This window comes from Salvelinus fontinalis, chromosome 17, assembly GCF_029448725.1.
Source record: "Salvelinus fontinalis isolate EN_2023a chromosome 17, ASM2944872v1, whole genome shotgun sequence".
NCBI classification, from domain to species: domain Eukaryota; kingdom Metazoa; phylum Chordata; class Actinopteri; order Salmoniformes; family Salmonidae; genus Salvelinus; species Salvelinus fontinalis.
The window spans coordinates 29,383,374-29,396,885 of record NC_074681.1 but is presented as its reverse complement, the minus strand read 5'-3'; the positions used below and the strand labels follow the sequence as shown (position 1 = coordinate 29,396,885).

Genomic DNA, 13,512 nt, shown 5'->3' with positions numbered 1-13,512 from the left:
TCTGTTAAAGGACAAAGTAGAACTTAAAAAATGTCAGTTACTCAAACATTTATACTAAATGGGATAATGTATTGTGCAAGTGCACCAACGGCTCAGAGCAGCTCTTTTCCCAACAAGTTGAATAGCACATTCTGATTCTCCATTAGAATTAAATGAATCTTGTTAATTGTACATGGGGAGTCACAGCCTTCAACAGAGTAATTTGATTTCTCAACTGTGTTAACCATTGAGAAATAGAATAAAATAGAATAAAAAGCTAGAAAATCAAAACAACAAATAATTATTTGCCTCTGACAAAGTAATCATATATCATGGACACACTTCAGATTTAGAATCCGTTTTAGCCACACTTGATATAAAGAGGGAGAGCTAATTCTGTCACTAATTAACTTTCTGGGAAATGAAATGAGAATGGCTGATAAATGTCCCTCCCGTCTCATAGCATTATGTCTGACCTGATGTGAGACATGCAGCTTGTCTCTTTAATTTCTAGTTAATGTTTTTATATTGACCCTGAAACTAACAGCCCCTTTATTGAACCTGAATTAAACAACTGATGTGAGCTTTTCAGAAAGTGTCTTTCTTTAAATAAGCTGAGGTAGTCTTCATACTGAAGGCCTTTATTGTATTTTGAAGGCTTTACCCATGATTTTTAAAAGAAAGATTACAACAACAGTCACTATGCCAATACAAAATGACAATTACACGTTCAATACCAAAAAGAAACACGGGTCAACAAAACCCATACACTTGAAGACAAAACATCAGTTCAATGCAGAATGTGAAATGTTATTGTGGTTAGTTGTACGCGGAGTGAGCGAGGTGGTCAATTACATCAATTAATCTACACAAAGCCGGAGCGCCTCAGAACCCTACACCAATATCTCACAATTCACGTTTCAGAGCCTGGAAAATCCAAGGTTGCCAGACAAGGTTCACTTATTAATCATCTTCCATTATTTTGAAAATTCTCAACCTCATTATGAAGTCTCCAGATTTCTGCATCAGCATTGTACCTCCTAATGTAATAATTTGTGAGTGACCATGTTTCATTACTTGATTTATTGTCTTGGCAGTTCTTGTTGCCTCCAGGATGAGCTGTTACCATGTTACGAGAGCCGTTGGGCCCTGGATGCGCTCAGTGGAGTCCCTATAGGCTGCCAGTGCTGCCACCTCACATGGCTCAAAAGCACAATGAGCCAGCAGTAATGTATCTTAAGGGAACGCATCTATCATCCCATAACACCTCCTGGGAGAGCCAGCTTTATATAAGTGTCTTCCTGTTTGGATAATGTAAACATCCTTCCCCTTCTTTCCTATTTCCTCTCACCAAATGAAGGCCTATGAAAGAAGAGATTCCCCAATCTGCAAGACGTGCTGCTTCGCTATCTTGTTTTAAAGTTGTATGTTTTTTACAAATCACATTAAATCGCGTTTTATCTATTCATGTAACAATTATTTCAATAGGATATCTATTAAGTTGCAAACCTCGTCTGTGAGAGAACTGGCAAGACCATAGCCAGCAGCAGCAGCAGCTCTTTCTTTGACAATCACCATTGCTAGATTCTGCAGGGAATTTAAGCATCCTTGGCCCTGTGACCCTCACATTCAATTTATTCATAGGCATGGGGGCTCTTCAAAACTAAAATCACATATCTTTACATATTTCACAGGCATAGTAAATACATGCTGTGTAGTTATCATGTCAATGGCACTTACAGAATCGGATTCTCCCTGCACAACACTTGAACTCAGGAAACATAAAAACATTACAGAACATATCAGGCTTGCTATTCAAATAGGACAAAGCCCCTTCACTCCAGAAAGTAACAGCAAGGATGACTGGGTTTGCTTTAGCAGGAATTTTTCAGTGCACCACCCGTAGGGCAGCTGTGACCAGGCAGAGAGGGGGAACATCAGCCTTCCTCTAAATAACCCAGTTGGTATTCCCTATTCGTAATGTGCAGACTTGCACACCTACTTTCTCCCTGGGTGTCCTTTAAAAAGATCAGTGAACATATCAAAAGGCCTTGGCAGCACAATTGGGGGAAACCTCATTTATGTCCATTGACGGCTGAGGTGTTGGTCGGACAATATTGCACACACGCACATGCACACACACGCAATTTGTCTGCTAGGCAACCTTTCATACAGTGCTGGCTGTGCTCTTTGCCTGATTCCATCACAGATCTGCAGGCCCTTTTCTGCCCAGCTGCTCTTCCCATGCTGACATTGGAGTTGGCCAATGTCAGCTACATGTGGGGCAGAGGAGGCAGAGAAAGAGGCCAAACTTGACCGACAGAGTAGATACACTCATAATGCAGCAGTGAAGCTTGCTAAAAGCCTAAGCATGGTTAATGGCCCCTATACACAGACTGAGTGATATTTATTACACAGCCTGAGATAGAGTAGAACAACTAGCAGGGATTAATTCAAACACGAATTGCAGGGGGAAAATAAAGGTATAACAGATACATTTAGAAAACTTAAGAAATATTGCAATTGCATAAACTCATGTCTCCCCTGAAAAGATAACTATCTGTAAGAATCTGCATTCAAGTTCCTTATCTTAGTAATTTTTGACACTGTCCTAGGGCATGTTGTGATGTGTCCCACTTCTGTCAGAAAGCTACACCTATCCTGTCTAGCCATACTTTGTGCATCTGCAATGAAACCTATCATTTCAAGTTGGACGAGAAGAAAACTCAAGCAGATTTCTGAATTCATTGTTTTCCAAGAGATGAAAGTCAGTTCTGTCGTTAAAGAAATCCACCTTGTATGGCGATACATCTTTCTACATGCCCACAGTCAAGTAGCATTAGCAGCACAGCAGGAAAAAATGCCCCCACTAATCTGGAGCTATAATTTGACTGAGGTGAATGTTCAGTAGCACCATGGAGAGAGCATGGAGCAATAAAATAAAATAGGCCTGGATGTGTGATGGAGGAAAGTGAGGGACAGGAAAGGGTCAGAGTACAAATATATTCCAAGCTGAGGAAATTACCATTTTAAATGCAGGCATATCAGATCCAGCACATCACATTTGATATTACATTTAGAATAATTAGAATGCTTTTGAAAAGATAGAGATGTTGAAAAATACATGGATGGGTTATGGAAGTGCTTTTTGTCTCTTGCTTGGTGTGGTATGGTTCATCAGAGTACAGTGCAGCATGGACAATCACAGTGCAGTACAGTACAGTATCATTCAAAGAAAGCTGTGGCATAGGGCACATATTCCTTTGAACTTTGAAAAAATATAGTTCATAAAATGTATCTCTTTTCAAAAATAACACACACATATACAGTGGCTTGCGAAAGTATTCACCCCCCTTGGAATTTTTCATATTTTGTTTCCTTACAACCTGGAATTAAAATAGATTTTTTGGGATTTATATCTTCTGATTTACACAACCTGACTACCACTTTGAAGATGCAAAGTATTTGTTATTGAGAACCAAACAAGAAATAAGACAAAAAAACAGAAAAATTGAACTATTCAACCCCCCCAAAGTCAATACTTTGTAGAGACACCTTTTGCAGCAATTACAGCTGCAAGTCTTTTGGGGTATGTCTCTATAAACTTGGCACATTTAGCCACTGGGATTTTTTCCCATTATTCAAGGCAAAACTGCTCCAGCTCCTTCAAGTTGGATGGGTTCTGCTGGTATACAGAATTATTTAAGTCATACCACAGATTCTCAATTGGATTGAGGACTGGGCTTTGACTAGGCCATTCCAAGACATTTAAATGTTTTCCCTTAAACCACTCAAGTGTTGCTTTAGCAGTATGCTTAGGGTCATTGTCCTGCTGGAAGGTGAACCTCCGTCCCAGTCTCAAATCTCTGGAAGACTGAAACAGGTTTCCCTCAAGAATTTCCCTGTATTTAGCGCCATCCATCATTCCTTCAATTCTGACCCGTTTCCCAGTCCCTGCCGATAAAAAACCATCCCCACAGCATGATGCTGCCACCACCATGATGGTGTTCTCGGGGTGATGGGAGGTGTTGGGTTTGCGCCAGACATAGGATTTTCCTTGATGGCCAAAAAGCTCAGTTTTAGTCTAATCTGACCAGAGTACCTTCTTCCATATGTTTGGGGAGTCACCCACATGCCTTTTGGCGAACACCAAACATGTTTGCTTATTTTTTCCTTTAAGCATTGGCTTTTTTTCTGGCCACTCTTCCATAAAGCCCAGCTCTGTGGAGTGTTCAGCTTAAAGTGGTCCAATGGACAGATACTCCAATCTCCCCTGTGGAGCTTTGCAGCTCCTTCAGGGTTAACTTTGGACTCTTTGTTACCTCTCTGATTAATGCCCTCCTTGCCTGGTCTGTGAGTTTTAGTGGGCAGCCCTCTCTTGGCAGGTTTGTTGTGGTGCCATATTCTTTCCATTTTTTAATAATGGATTTAATGGTGCTCCGTGGGATGTTCAAAGGTTCGGATATTTGTTTATAAACCAACCCTGATCTGTACTTCTCCACAACTTTGTCCGTGATCTGTTTGGTTGAGCTCCTTGGTCTTCTTAGTGCTTGGTAGTGCCGCTTGCTTGGTGGTGCTCCTTGCTTAGTGGTAGACTCTGGGGCCTTTCAGAACAGGTGTATATATACTGAGATCATGTGACAGATCATGCAACACCTAGATTGCACACAGGTGGACTTTATTTAACTAATTATGTGACTTCTGAAGGTAATTGGTTGCACCAGATCTTATTTAGGGGCTTCATAGCAAAGGGGGTGAATACATATGCACACACCACTTTTCCGTTTTTTATTTTTTAGAATTTTTTGAAATCTTTTAATTTCACTTCACTAATTTGGACTATTTTGTGTATGTCCATTACATGAAATCCAAATAAAAATAAATTTAAATTACAGGCTGTACTGAAACAAAATAGGAAAAAGACCAAGGGTGGTGAATACCTTTGCAAGGCACAGTACACACACACACACACACCTCGCCTCTAGATTCTCACCTGTAGATCTTATAGCGTGTGGAGAAACCTTGCTGGAAGCGTTCTTTGAACTCTGTGTATTCAGGACAACGGTGGAAAGGTCCCTTCTCGGACAGCAGCCAATCCAGTTGGCCGCCACTCTGGCGTCCAGTGCTGGCAGCAGTGAGTGAGGGGTTCTTACTCTGCTGCCCCCCAGCCAGGGCCAGAACCCAGCCGAGGTGGCCCAGCACTGTCCACTGCCATAGGAGCATCAACAGCAACCATCTAACAGCTGCAGCACTCGGCCAACGCATCACCATCTTCCTGTTTGGCACCCGGGACCAGCATTCTTCTACTAATCCCTCCTGGCCTATAAAGGGAAAGAGAGACGACATGTTTTTGGGCTCAATTCAGAGGACAACTTGAAAGAAAATAAAAACTTGGACACTGTTCTTGACAGTTTCACTTGTGTTTATTTAGCTGATGCATCAGCCTTACAGCCTTCGTCAGAGCTTCTCTTCGGGATAAATTTAATCAAACACACATGCAGTAACTTTCTTTTTCGGAGCCAAAAACCTAATACTACAACTGGGTAGACTTCCCTCCCAGGTCGATGCATTCAATCTTGGCCTGTACTAACTACACTGTAAGAGCCTTTCTTCAGCTAGCTTTGGAGAGCTATACACCAAGTATTGGTCTAGACCTGTGAAGGAAGGGAAATAAAAAACCTGCTTTAGGCCTCAGTTCAATCAAATACACACTGTGGTATTTTATGTGGTAGCGCTCCCAGTGCCAGATGAAGAAATCATAGGCCTCAGGGATTTGTTCAAGCGGATCTGCAACACCCTTTTAAAACAATTTATGTTTCGTTAATTTTGGGAGATACTGTACCTGTATGTGCTTGTGATCAAACTTAATCCACAGTTATTTTTTATAAACTACTGATCCTCTGGGTCTTAATTATGCTCTCTGGTGCGTTTTGAACATTGAGAGCGGGCTCCTGTGGTTGGATCCAAAATTATAGTAATAAAAAAATAATGTTATTTTTATTCATCTATTTTTGCCTCATGGACCCAGCCCCTGACTCACACAATTGACCAGTGACATTAATTTATTATGCAGTTTTTTAATGAATCAGTTACCCAATCAAGGCAGGGCATCCCAGTTACCCACATGGGCCCCCTACCTCCTCTCCTCCCCCATCTGATGATTAGCAGATCGGCAACAGCAGGCTGTTTACACTTATTGAGAGTGGGCTCCTGAGTCTTTCTGTGGTTGGCAGCTATAGTAAAAATATATAATACATACATTGCATTGGGAAAATATTCAGACCCCTTGACTTTTTCCACATTTTGTTACTTTACAGCCTTATTCTAAAATTGATTAAAACGTTTTCCCCCCTCATCAATCAACACACAATAACCCATAATGACAAAGAAAAACAGTTTTTATTAGATTTTTCCAAATGTGTAAAAACAAAAAACTGAAATATCAATTTACATAAGTATTCTGACCCTTAACTCAATACTTTGTTGAAGCACCTTTGGCTACAAGCTTAGCACACCTGTATTTGGGGAGTTTCTCCCATTCTTCTCTGCAGATCCTCTCAAGCTCTGTCAGGTTGGATGAGGAGCATCGCTACAAAGCTATTTTCAGGTTTCTCCAGAGATGTTCGATCGGGTTCAAGTCCGTGCTCTGGCTGGGCCACTCAAGGACATTCAGACACATGTTCCAAAGCCACTGCTGCAGTGTCTTGGCTGTGTGCATAGGATCGTTGTCTTGTTGGAAGGTGAACAAAAAACCATGTCTATGGCATGATGCTGCCCCACCATGCTTCACCGTAGGGATACTGGCAAGTTTCCTCCAGACGTGACGCTTGGCATTCAGGCCAAAGAATTCAATCTTGGTTTCATCAGACCAGATAATCTAGTTTCTCATTGTCTGAGAGTCCTTTAGGTGCCTTTTGGCAAACTCCAACCAGGCTGTCATGTGTCTTTTACTGAGGAGGGGCTGCTTTCTGGCCACTCTACAATAAAGGCCTGATTGGTGGAGTGCTACAGAGATGGTTGTCCTTCTGGAAGGTTGTCCCATCTCCACAGAGGAACTCTGGACCTCTGTCAGAGTGACCATCGGGTTCTTGGTTACCTCCCTGACCAAGGCCCTTCTCCCCCGATTGCTCAGTTTAGCCGGGAGGCCAGCTCTGGGAAGAGTCTTGGTGGTTCTAAACTTCTTCCATTGAAGAATGATGGAGGCCACTGTGTTCTTTGGGACCAGAATTCTTTTGGTACCCTTCCCCAGATCTGTGCCTCGACACAATCCTGTCCCGGAGCTCTACGGACAATTCCTTTAACCTCATGGCTTGGTTTTTGCTCTGACATGCACTGTCATCTGTGTGACCTCATATAGACAGGTGTGTGCCTTTCCAAATCATGTCCAATCAATTGGATTTACCAGTTGGACTCCAATCAAGTTGTAGAAACATCTACAGGTTGATCAATGGAAACAGGATGCACCTGAGCTCAATTTCGGGTCTCATACCAAAGGGTTATGTAAATAAGGTATCTGTTTGTTATTTTTAATACATTTGCAAAAATGTCTAAAAACCTTTTTTTGCTTTGTCATTATGGGGTATTGTGTGTAAATTGATGAGGGGGAAGAAATGATTTCATCCAATTTAGAATAAGGCTGTAACGTAACAAAATGTGGAAAAAGTCAAGGGGTCTGAATATTTTCTGAATGCACTGTATATAATAAATACTGTATATATAATTTATAAAGTATATATTTCCTTCAGACATCATGCTTGAAGAGGGGGGTAAATTACGTTTTTTATATTAATGAGTTACTGTAGTGTTGAATATGCACTGCACTATCAAACTTTTAGGGCCAAGAATAGAACAAGCTTGAACAAACTGTACAAGTGATATAGGACTAATAGTATTCCCAACACAATGCCGCAGATGTCTCAAGTTTTGAGGGATGCTGGCATGCTGACTGCAGGAATGTCCACCAGAGCTGTTGCCAGACACTTTTATGTTAATTTCTCTACCATAAGCCGCCTCCAACATTGTTTTAGAGAATTTGGCAGTACGTCCAATAGCAGGCCATGTGTATGGCATCATGGGATGAGTGGTTTGCTAATGTCAACGTTGTGAACAGAGTGCCCCATGGTTGCGGTGGGGTTATGGTATGGGCAGGCATAAGCTACGGACAACGAACACAATTGCATTTTATCGATGTAAATTTGAATGCACAGAAATACCATGATGAGATCCTGAGTCCCATTGTGAGGCCATGCAGTATATCCATATATTAGGGCCTAATGAGTTTATTTAAATTTACTGATTTCCTCATTTGAACTGTAATTCAGTAAAATCTTTGACATTGTTGCATGTTGCGTTTATATTTTTGTTCAATATAACATTGCATTATGTTCCTTTTGTCCTTTGTTTCCCTCCCCTTTCTGCTCAACTGTCCCACTTGTTTGTAGGTGACCAAATACTTATTTTCCACCATACTTTGCAAATAAATTCATTAAAAATCCTACAATGTGATTTTCTGGATTTTTTTTTCTAATTTTGTCTGTCATAGTTGAAGTGTACCTATGATGAAAATTACAGGCCTCTCTCATCTTTTTAACTGGGAGAACTTGCACAATTGGTGGCTGACTAAATACTTTTTGCCCCACTGTATACTTGAAGCACCTGCATTCCAACTGATTAGAATTCCATCCATTATTTCAAAAACTAAGAGGATACAACATATATCTTAGGTCGAGAATGAATCACTATGAAATAATAATGAGTACTTTATTTCACCTTTGTGCATCACAAGTTAATAATTAAAACCTAATTTTACCTATCATCTGCCTGCCCAGTCATCAAGACAAGGCCCGTCTTAAACAGTATCCCTCACATTTACATTTTAGTCATTTAGTAGACGCTCTTATCCAAAGCGATTTACAGTTAGTGTATGAGGGGTGCTGTAGGGTAAGATACTCTTTGAAGAGGTTGGGTTACTGCACACTGCACTGTGCACACTCCACTGGAGAGGAAGACCCCTGCATCCCAAATGGCACCCTATTCCCTAAATAGTGCACTACTTTTGACCAGAGCCCTGTGTCTCTCTTCAAAAGTAGTGCATTTTATAGGGAATAGGATGCCACTTGGGGTGGATCCACCGTAAAGATGAGAAGCTGAGGGAAACAGCTGTGGTATCTGCGGCTGCTTCCACTTCTCCTTTCATTCTGTATCATCCTTCCATTCCTCCCTTTCTTGCCTGTTTCTCTGTATTGCCCATACCCTTTACAGCCAAAACTCCATCAGAACTTTCTATTTCGACAGTTGAACTTTGCAGTTGTAAGCAGGATATTAGATCTGAATGACATTTCCAAGTGTAAATTCAACTTTAGCATAAATAAAATATGACTTGCTGTGTCACGGTTACAAACAAAATCATCTCCTGTATGATGGTAGTCATCTCATGAAGCTACAGTAGAGGGGAAAACGAGCCATAACCGATTCATACAAATTCTAGTGCTGACTTTCCAACTTGCTTGAAATGTACCTTTCAAATGAGTCTAAGTTCTGAAAGCAACACCTCTTACTGAGATGTCCATACCAGGCTTGCTTTTTGCTCCACTGTTGAAGTTCTTCCTAATTATAAAAAGAATACAACATCCTAAAAAAAGCCAGTGAGATAATGGAGGAAATACTGAATTTAGCCTTGACATTTAATGTTCATCTTGCATAAATCAAGTACTTTCCTATTTATCCTTTCTACCCAAGAGGAAAACCAAGGAGAAGACACGAATGTCTTGAATTCAGTATGAAGGTACGAGGGCACACAGGTGGAATAGAAAACCATTTTACCGTCTCGCACTTAGAAATAAAATTTCAGACAAGTATGGTCTGGGGAACTGGGTTACTTTTGTGCCATTCACATTTGTAGCATTCACCACGTTTTGCAGGTGGGTAATGTTCACAGTTGCTAACACCCCTGAATAGTACACGCGCACCCACTCACGCACGCACGCATGCACACACACACTCAAAAACACACATGGGCCCACATAAGCACACAGGCATACACTGCTCTTCAAATCGGCAAGGACCATACATTAAGAGAAAGGCTACAGATAGTGTACTTTTTCATTGCTTTATAATACATAGCATAAGGCACAATATCAGGCTGACCATCCACAAAGTATAAGTATGCTATACCTGTAAGTTAAACCCAGTAATGTGTGCAAGGCAATGAGTGCAGCTGTGAGTCCTTATTGAATCTGACTTAATAAGGGTTTGTGAGTGTGGGCCAACACCTGCCTCCTGGCCGGGCCCAGCAAGGCAGGTGTAGTCCTATTACCAGAAGGCCAGATGTTCTCTTGAACTAAGCTACTCATACTCAGTGTTTTAACTACTCAGCAACCCTGCCAGCTGTCCCACAATATTTCTCTATCGCTTCTTGCTGAGGGTGGATTTCTATCTGCACTAAAAGAGTATTCATAGTACCGGGTTGGTGGGTTTGTACTATGGCTCAATTATAAAAACTGGCAGCCAAGGCAGAACTTTCCATCAGTTCCAGCCTGGCAATTTGCTTAAGCGTGGTTTGATGAAAGGATGAGAGCAATTATCAGGAGTACACCTCCTACGCTATGGTAAGCCAAACAGCTGTCATAGATCTTGGTTACGCAAGATTTGGGTCCCTATGCGTCGAGCTGCATCGCACCGATGGCATCGTGATCCCAACTCAAAAGCTATACTCTATGTGTTTAACCATGCGAGACATCCCACTCATTCGAGGAGAAGCAAAGACAGACCAGGTCCCTGAGATGCACATGATATTGCTTTTTTCATAAGAAAAATCTACCATTGCCAAATAAACATACCCTGCGTCAAGCTGTGGGATGTTTTTTAGTGAATATCAGAATCTGGTTGGATGTCGCCAAGCAGCGAAACAGCACAGATCTTCCTGATTATAGTTCTTAAAGGTCAATCATCTTGCTCAGTAACCTCTACATATCAATATTTTATGAGCAGATTCTTTCTAACCATGAAGATTATTAAAATCTCATCCTTCCACTAAAAGTTTGCCCCCAAGTAACTGTTTGCAAGATGTAATATAAATAAACAAAAGCCATAATCCTGAAAATGAAAAATCCTTAATTAAAAAGCATGAGCATAGCAAGTTAATCAGCTAAAACAATTAGGAGGGCGTGAAAAAGCATGAATGTAAAAAATTATCTGATTCTCAGCCACACCTCATTGTTCAGAGCACTTAAAAGTGAGGTGCCACACATATTCTAACAGGAAAGCAGGTGCTTACCTCTTACCTGCACATTAATAACTGTTAGATCTTCAGCCGGGTCCTCCAACGGAGCCAAAGTTAAACAAACAACCATATGGGCAATTAGGACCCATCAATACCTGCAAAATTTATATAGCACTTGATAATTAAGAAACACCAATCTGTCTTTCGGGGCATCATATTTTCCAGCTGTTTGATTTGAAGAAAATCCCAAAGTACCAAAGGATCGATGATGTGTTAGTGCTTCACCTTTCCAGCTGCCGTCCTTTCTCCATAAAGACAACGCCATGTAGTGTTAATTGCCTATACATCACATAGCCCAGATAATTACCCAAGCTGCTTACTATGGGTAACACTGCCTCCATAAAAAGTCCATCTGCATATTACAACAACTCTATATTAGTTTGTTGACTAATCCCCCAATAGGTCCACACTGACTTGGGAGTTTGTGGAATTCCTGCCAAGAACAATACACCCCCATTTGGTAATTGAGAGCACAGCAGGGCCTCATTTCAAATTGCCTCTGTAAGCTTTAATTATATACCGTATCTATTGAAGGAAATATCCATGAAGGTGGGATACACGTTTTAATAAACAACCCATGAAAATATAATTAATCAAAAGCTAAATTAAATCATAATGCATTTCACAATGTGAAACATTTACAGTGATGCAACTGTCAACCTTATCTCGTTACTATGCCGAAAACATGTAACGAACCGTATTCAATGTTGTGCATTGTCATGGTAATTGCTTTCAGTGGTAAAAGTTAATCAAGGCCAATTGCAAGGCCACAATTGAAGTAGGTGTCACTAGTGTTTATGTAGAATCCATTTCAGAACAGCCATGGCTTGATGGCAAAGCTTTAAAGGGTTGATGAGATCTTATTTTTAAGAAAAGCCACAAGGAGCTCTTGTGCTTCTCTGTTGATATTTGCATTACATATTCATATTAATTATATAAAGCTATTAGCTATTTGAACATCTAAGCCTATCATTTGAAAATCACTGAACAACAACTCATTACCTTTTAGGGGACATCAGTTCTATTTGATTCAAGTAAGAGCATTGAGAGAGATGGCACGGTATAAGTCCCTTGTTCTCCAAAGGAGAAACCGAACAGAACAGTTTGATTGATATTTCTCATCTCCTCTAAAACACAGCTGTGGTGCATTAACACACTACATTCAGCTCATTGAATAGAGATTTAAGAACTTATCTCAGCCATAAGCAGATGCACTGCCATCTCTGGGGCCTCAAAAATGTCTCACTGCAGGTAGATTCAAAATCCTCTTAATGATCTATCTTTTTCACCTTGGAGATTTCGATAACACCATTTGTTAGCATTTTCATGTAGCCATAGCAACTGAAACTGTAATTATATTACGGAGGCATTCATTATAATACTCAGTGTGGCCGAGGAATACAAAAAAGTTAATGCCCGTATTAATGCATAATGTTCAGCAATTATATTTCCTATAGAAATGGAGACAACAGAGGTACAGTAGTACACCAGCTAGGTATGAAAATCCCCAAACTACAGTACTTTGTCTACAATTATTATTTGGTGACATTCAACTGTAAGGAGAAAATGATCTTGGCTGTTTAACTTACCGTGCCATCTCTCTGAATGCTGTTACTTGAATCAAATATAATTCTCAAATGTACTTCCGCACTTTTTCTGCCCAATACTTTTTTTAACCTTCTATACGTACTTTTTATATAAATGTCCATAAAGCACAGCATCAAGCACCATAACAGTTGGATTGCCAACTCAGAAAACTTCAGAGAAGAAAGCAAACCACTTGTTCCACAAAACTGGAATTCATTGCCTTACATTTCTTGAAAACCCCTTTTGAACCTTTGTAAAACTCTCCACACAACTTTGCACTCCAGTCTTGTTGAGTCTGAATGGGAACATAGGGGAGGTTTGAAAGGTTAACAGAAGACCAATAATTAAACGTAACACAAAAGCAGAAAGTGTTTCCTGGCTGGCTCTTCTTTGTGTGTGCACGTGTTTGTGTGTGTCGTGTGTGCATTAGAGAGATAGCGAATGCAGAAATAATTTAAGGCATTCCTCTTTTCAATAAATCCATAACCATGAATCAGTGCCCACGGCTCAACAATACCAGATGATTTTACTGATTTGTAAAGTCTGAAGCAATCTTAAGCCTGTCACGCCCTGGCCTTAGTATTCTTTGTTTTCTTTATTATTTTAGTTAGGTCAGGGTGTGACATGGGGAATGTTTATGTTTTGTTGGTTTTGGGTGTTGTTTA

The 13,512-nt window shown here is 40.5% G+C and overlaps 1 protein-coding gene across 1 annotated transcript in view; it reads right to left on the bottom strand.

The window, feature by feature from the left end:
* Window positions 1–13,512, bottom strand: part of LOC129814122 (BMP/retinoic acid-inducible neural-specific protein 3-like) — a 101,758-nt gene that overhangs the window by 65,026 nt on the left and 23,220 nt on the right. Inside the window, exon 2 of the mRNA XM_055866940.1 lies at window positions 4,973–5,300. Coding sequence (XP_055722915.1) covers window positions 4,973–5,250 — 278 coding nt within the window. The 5' untranslated portion in view covers window positions 5,251–5,300. The remainder of the gene's footprint in view (window positions 1–4,972; window positions 5,301–13,512) is intronic.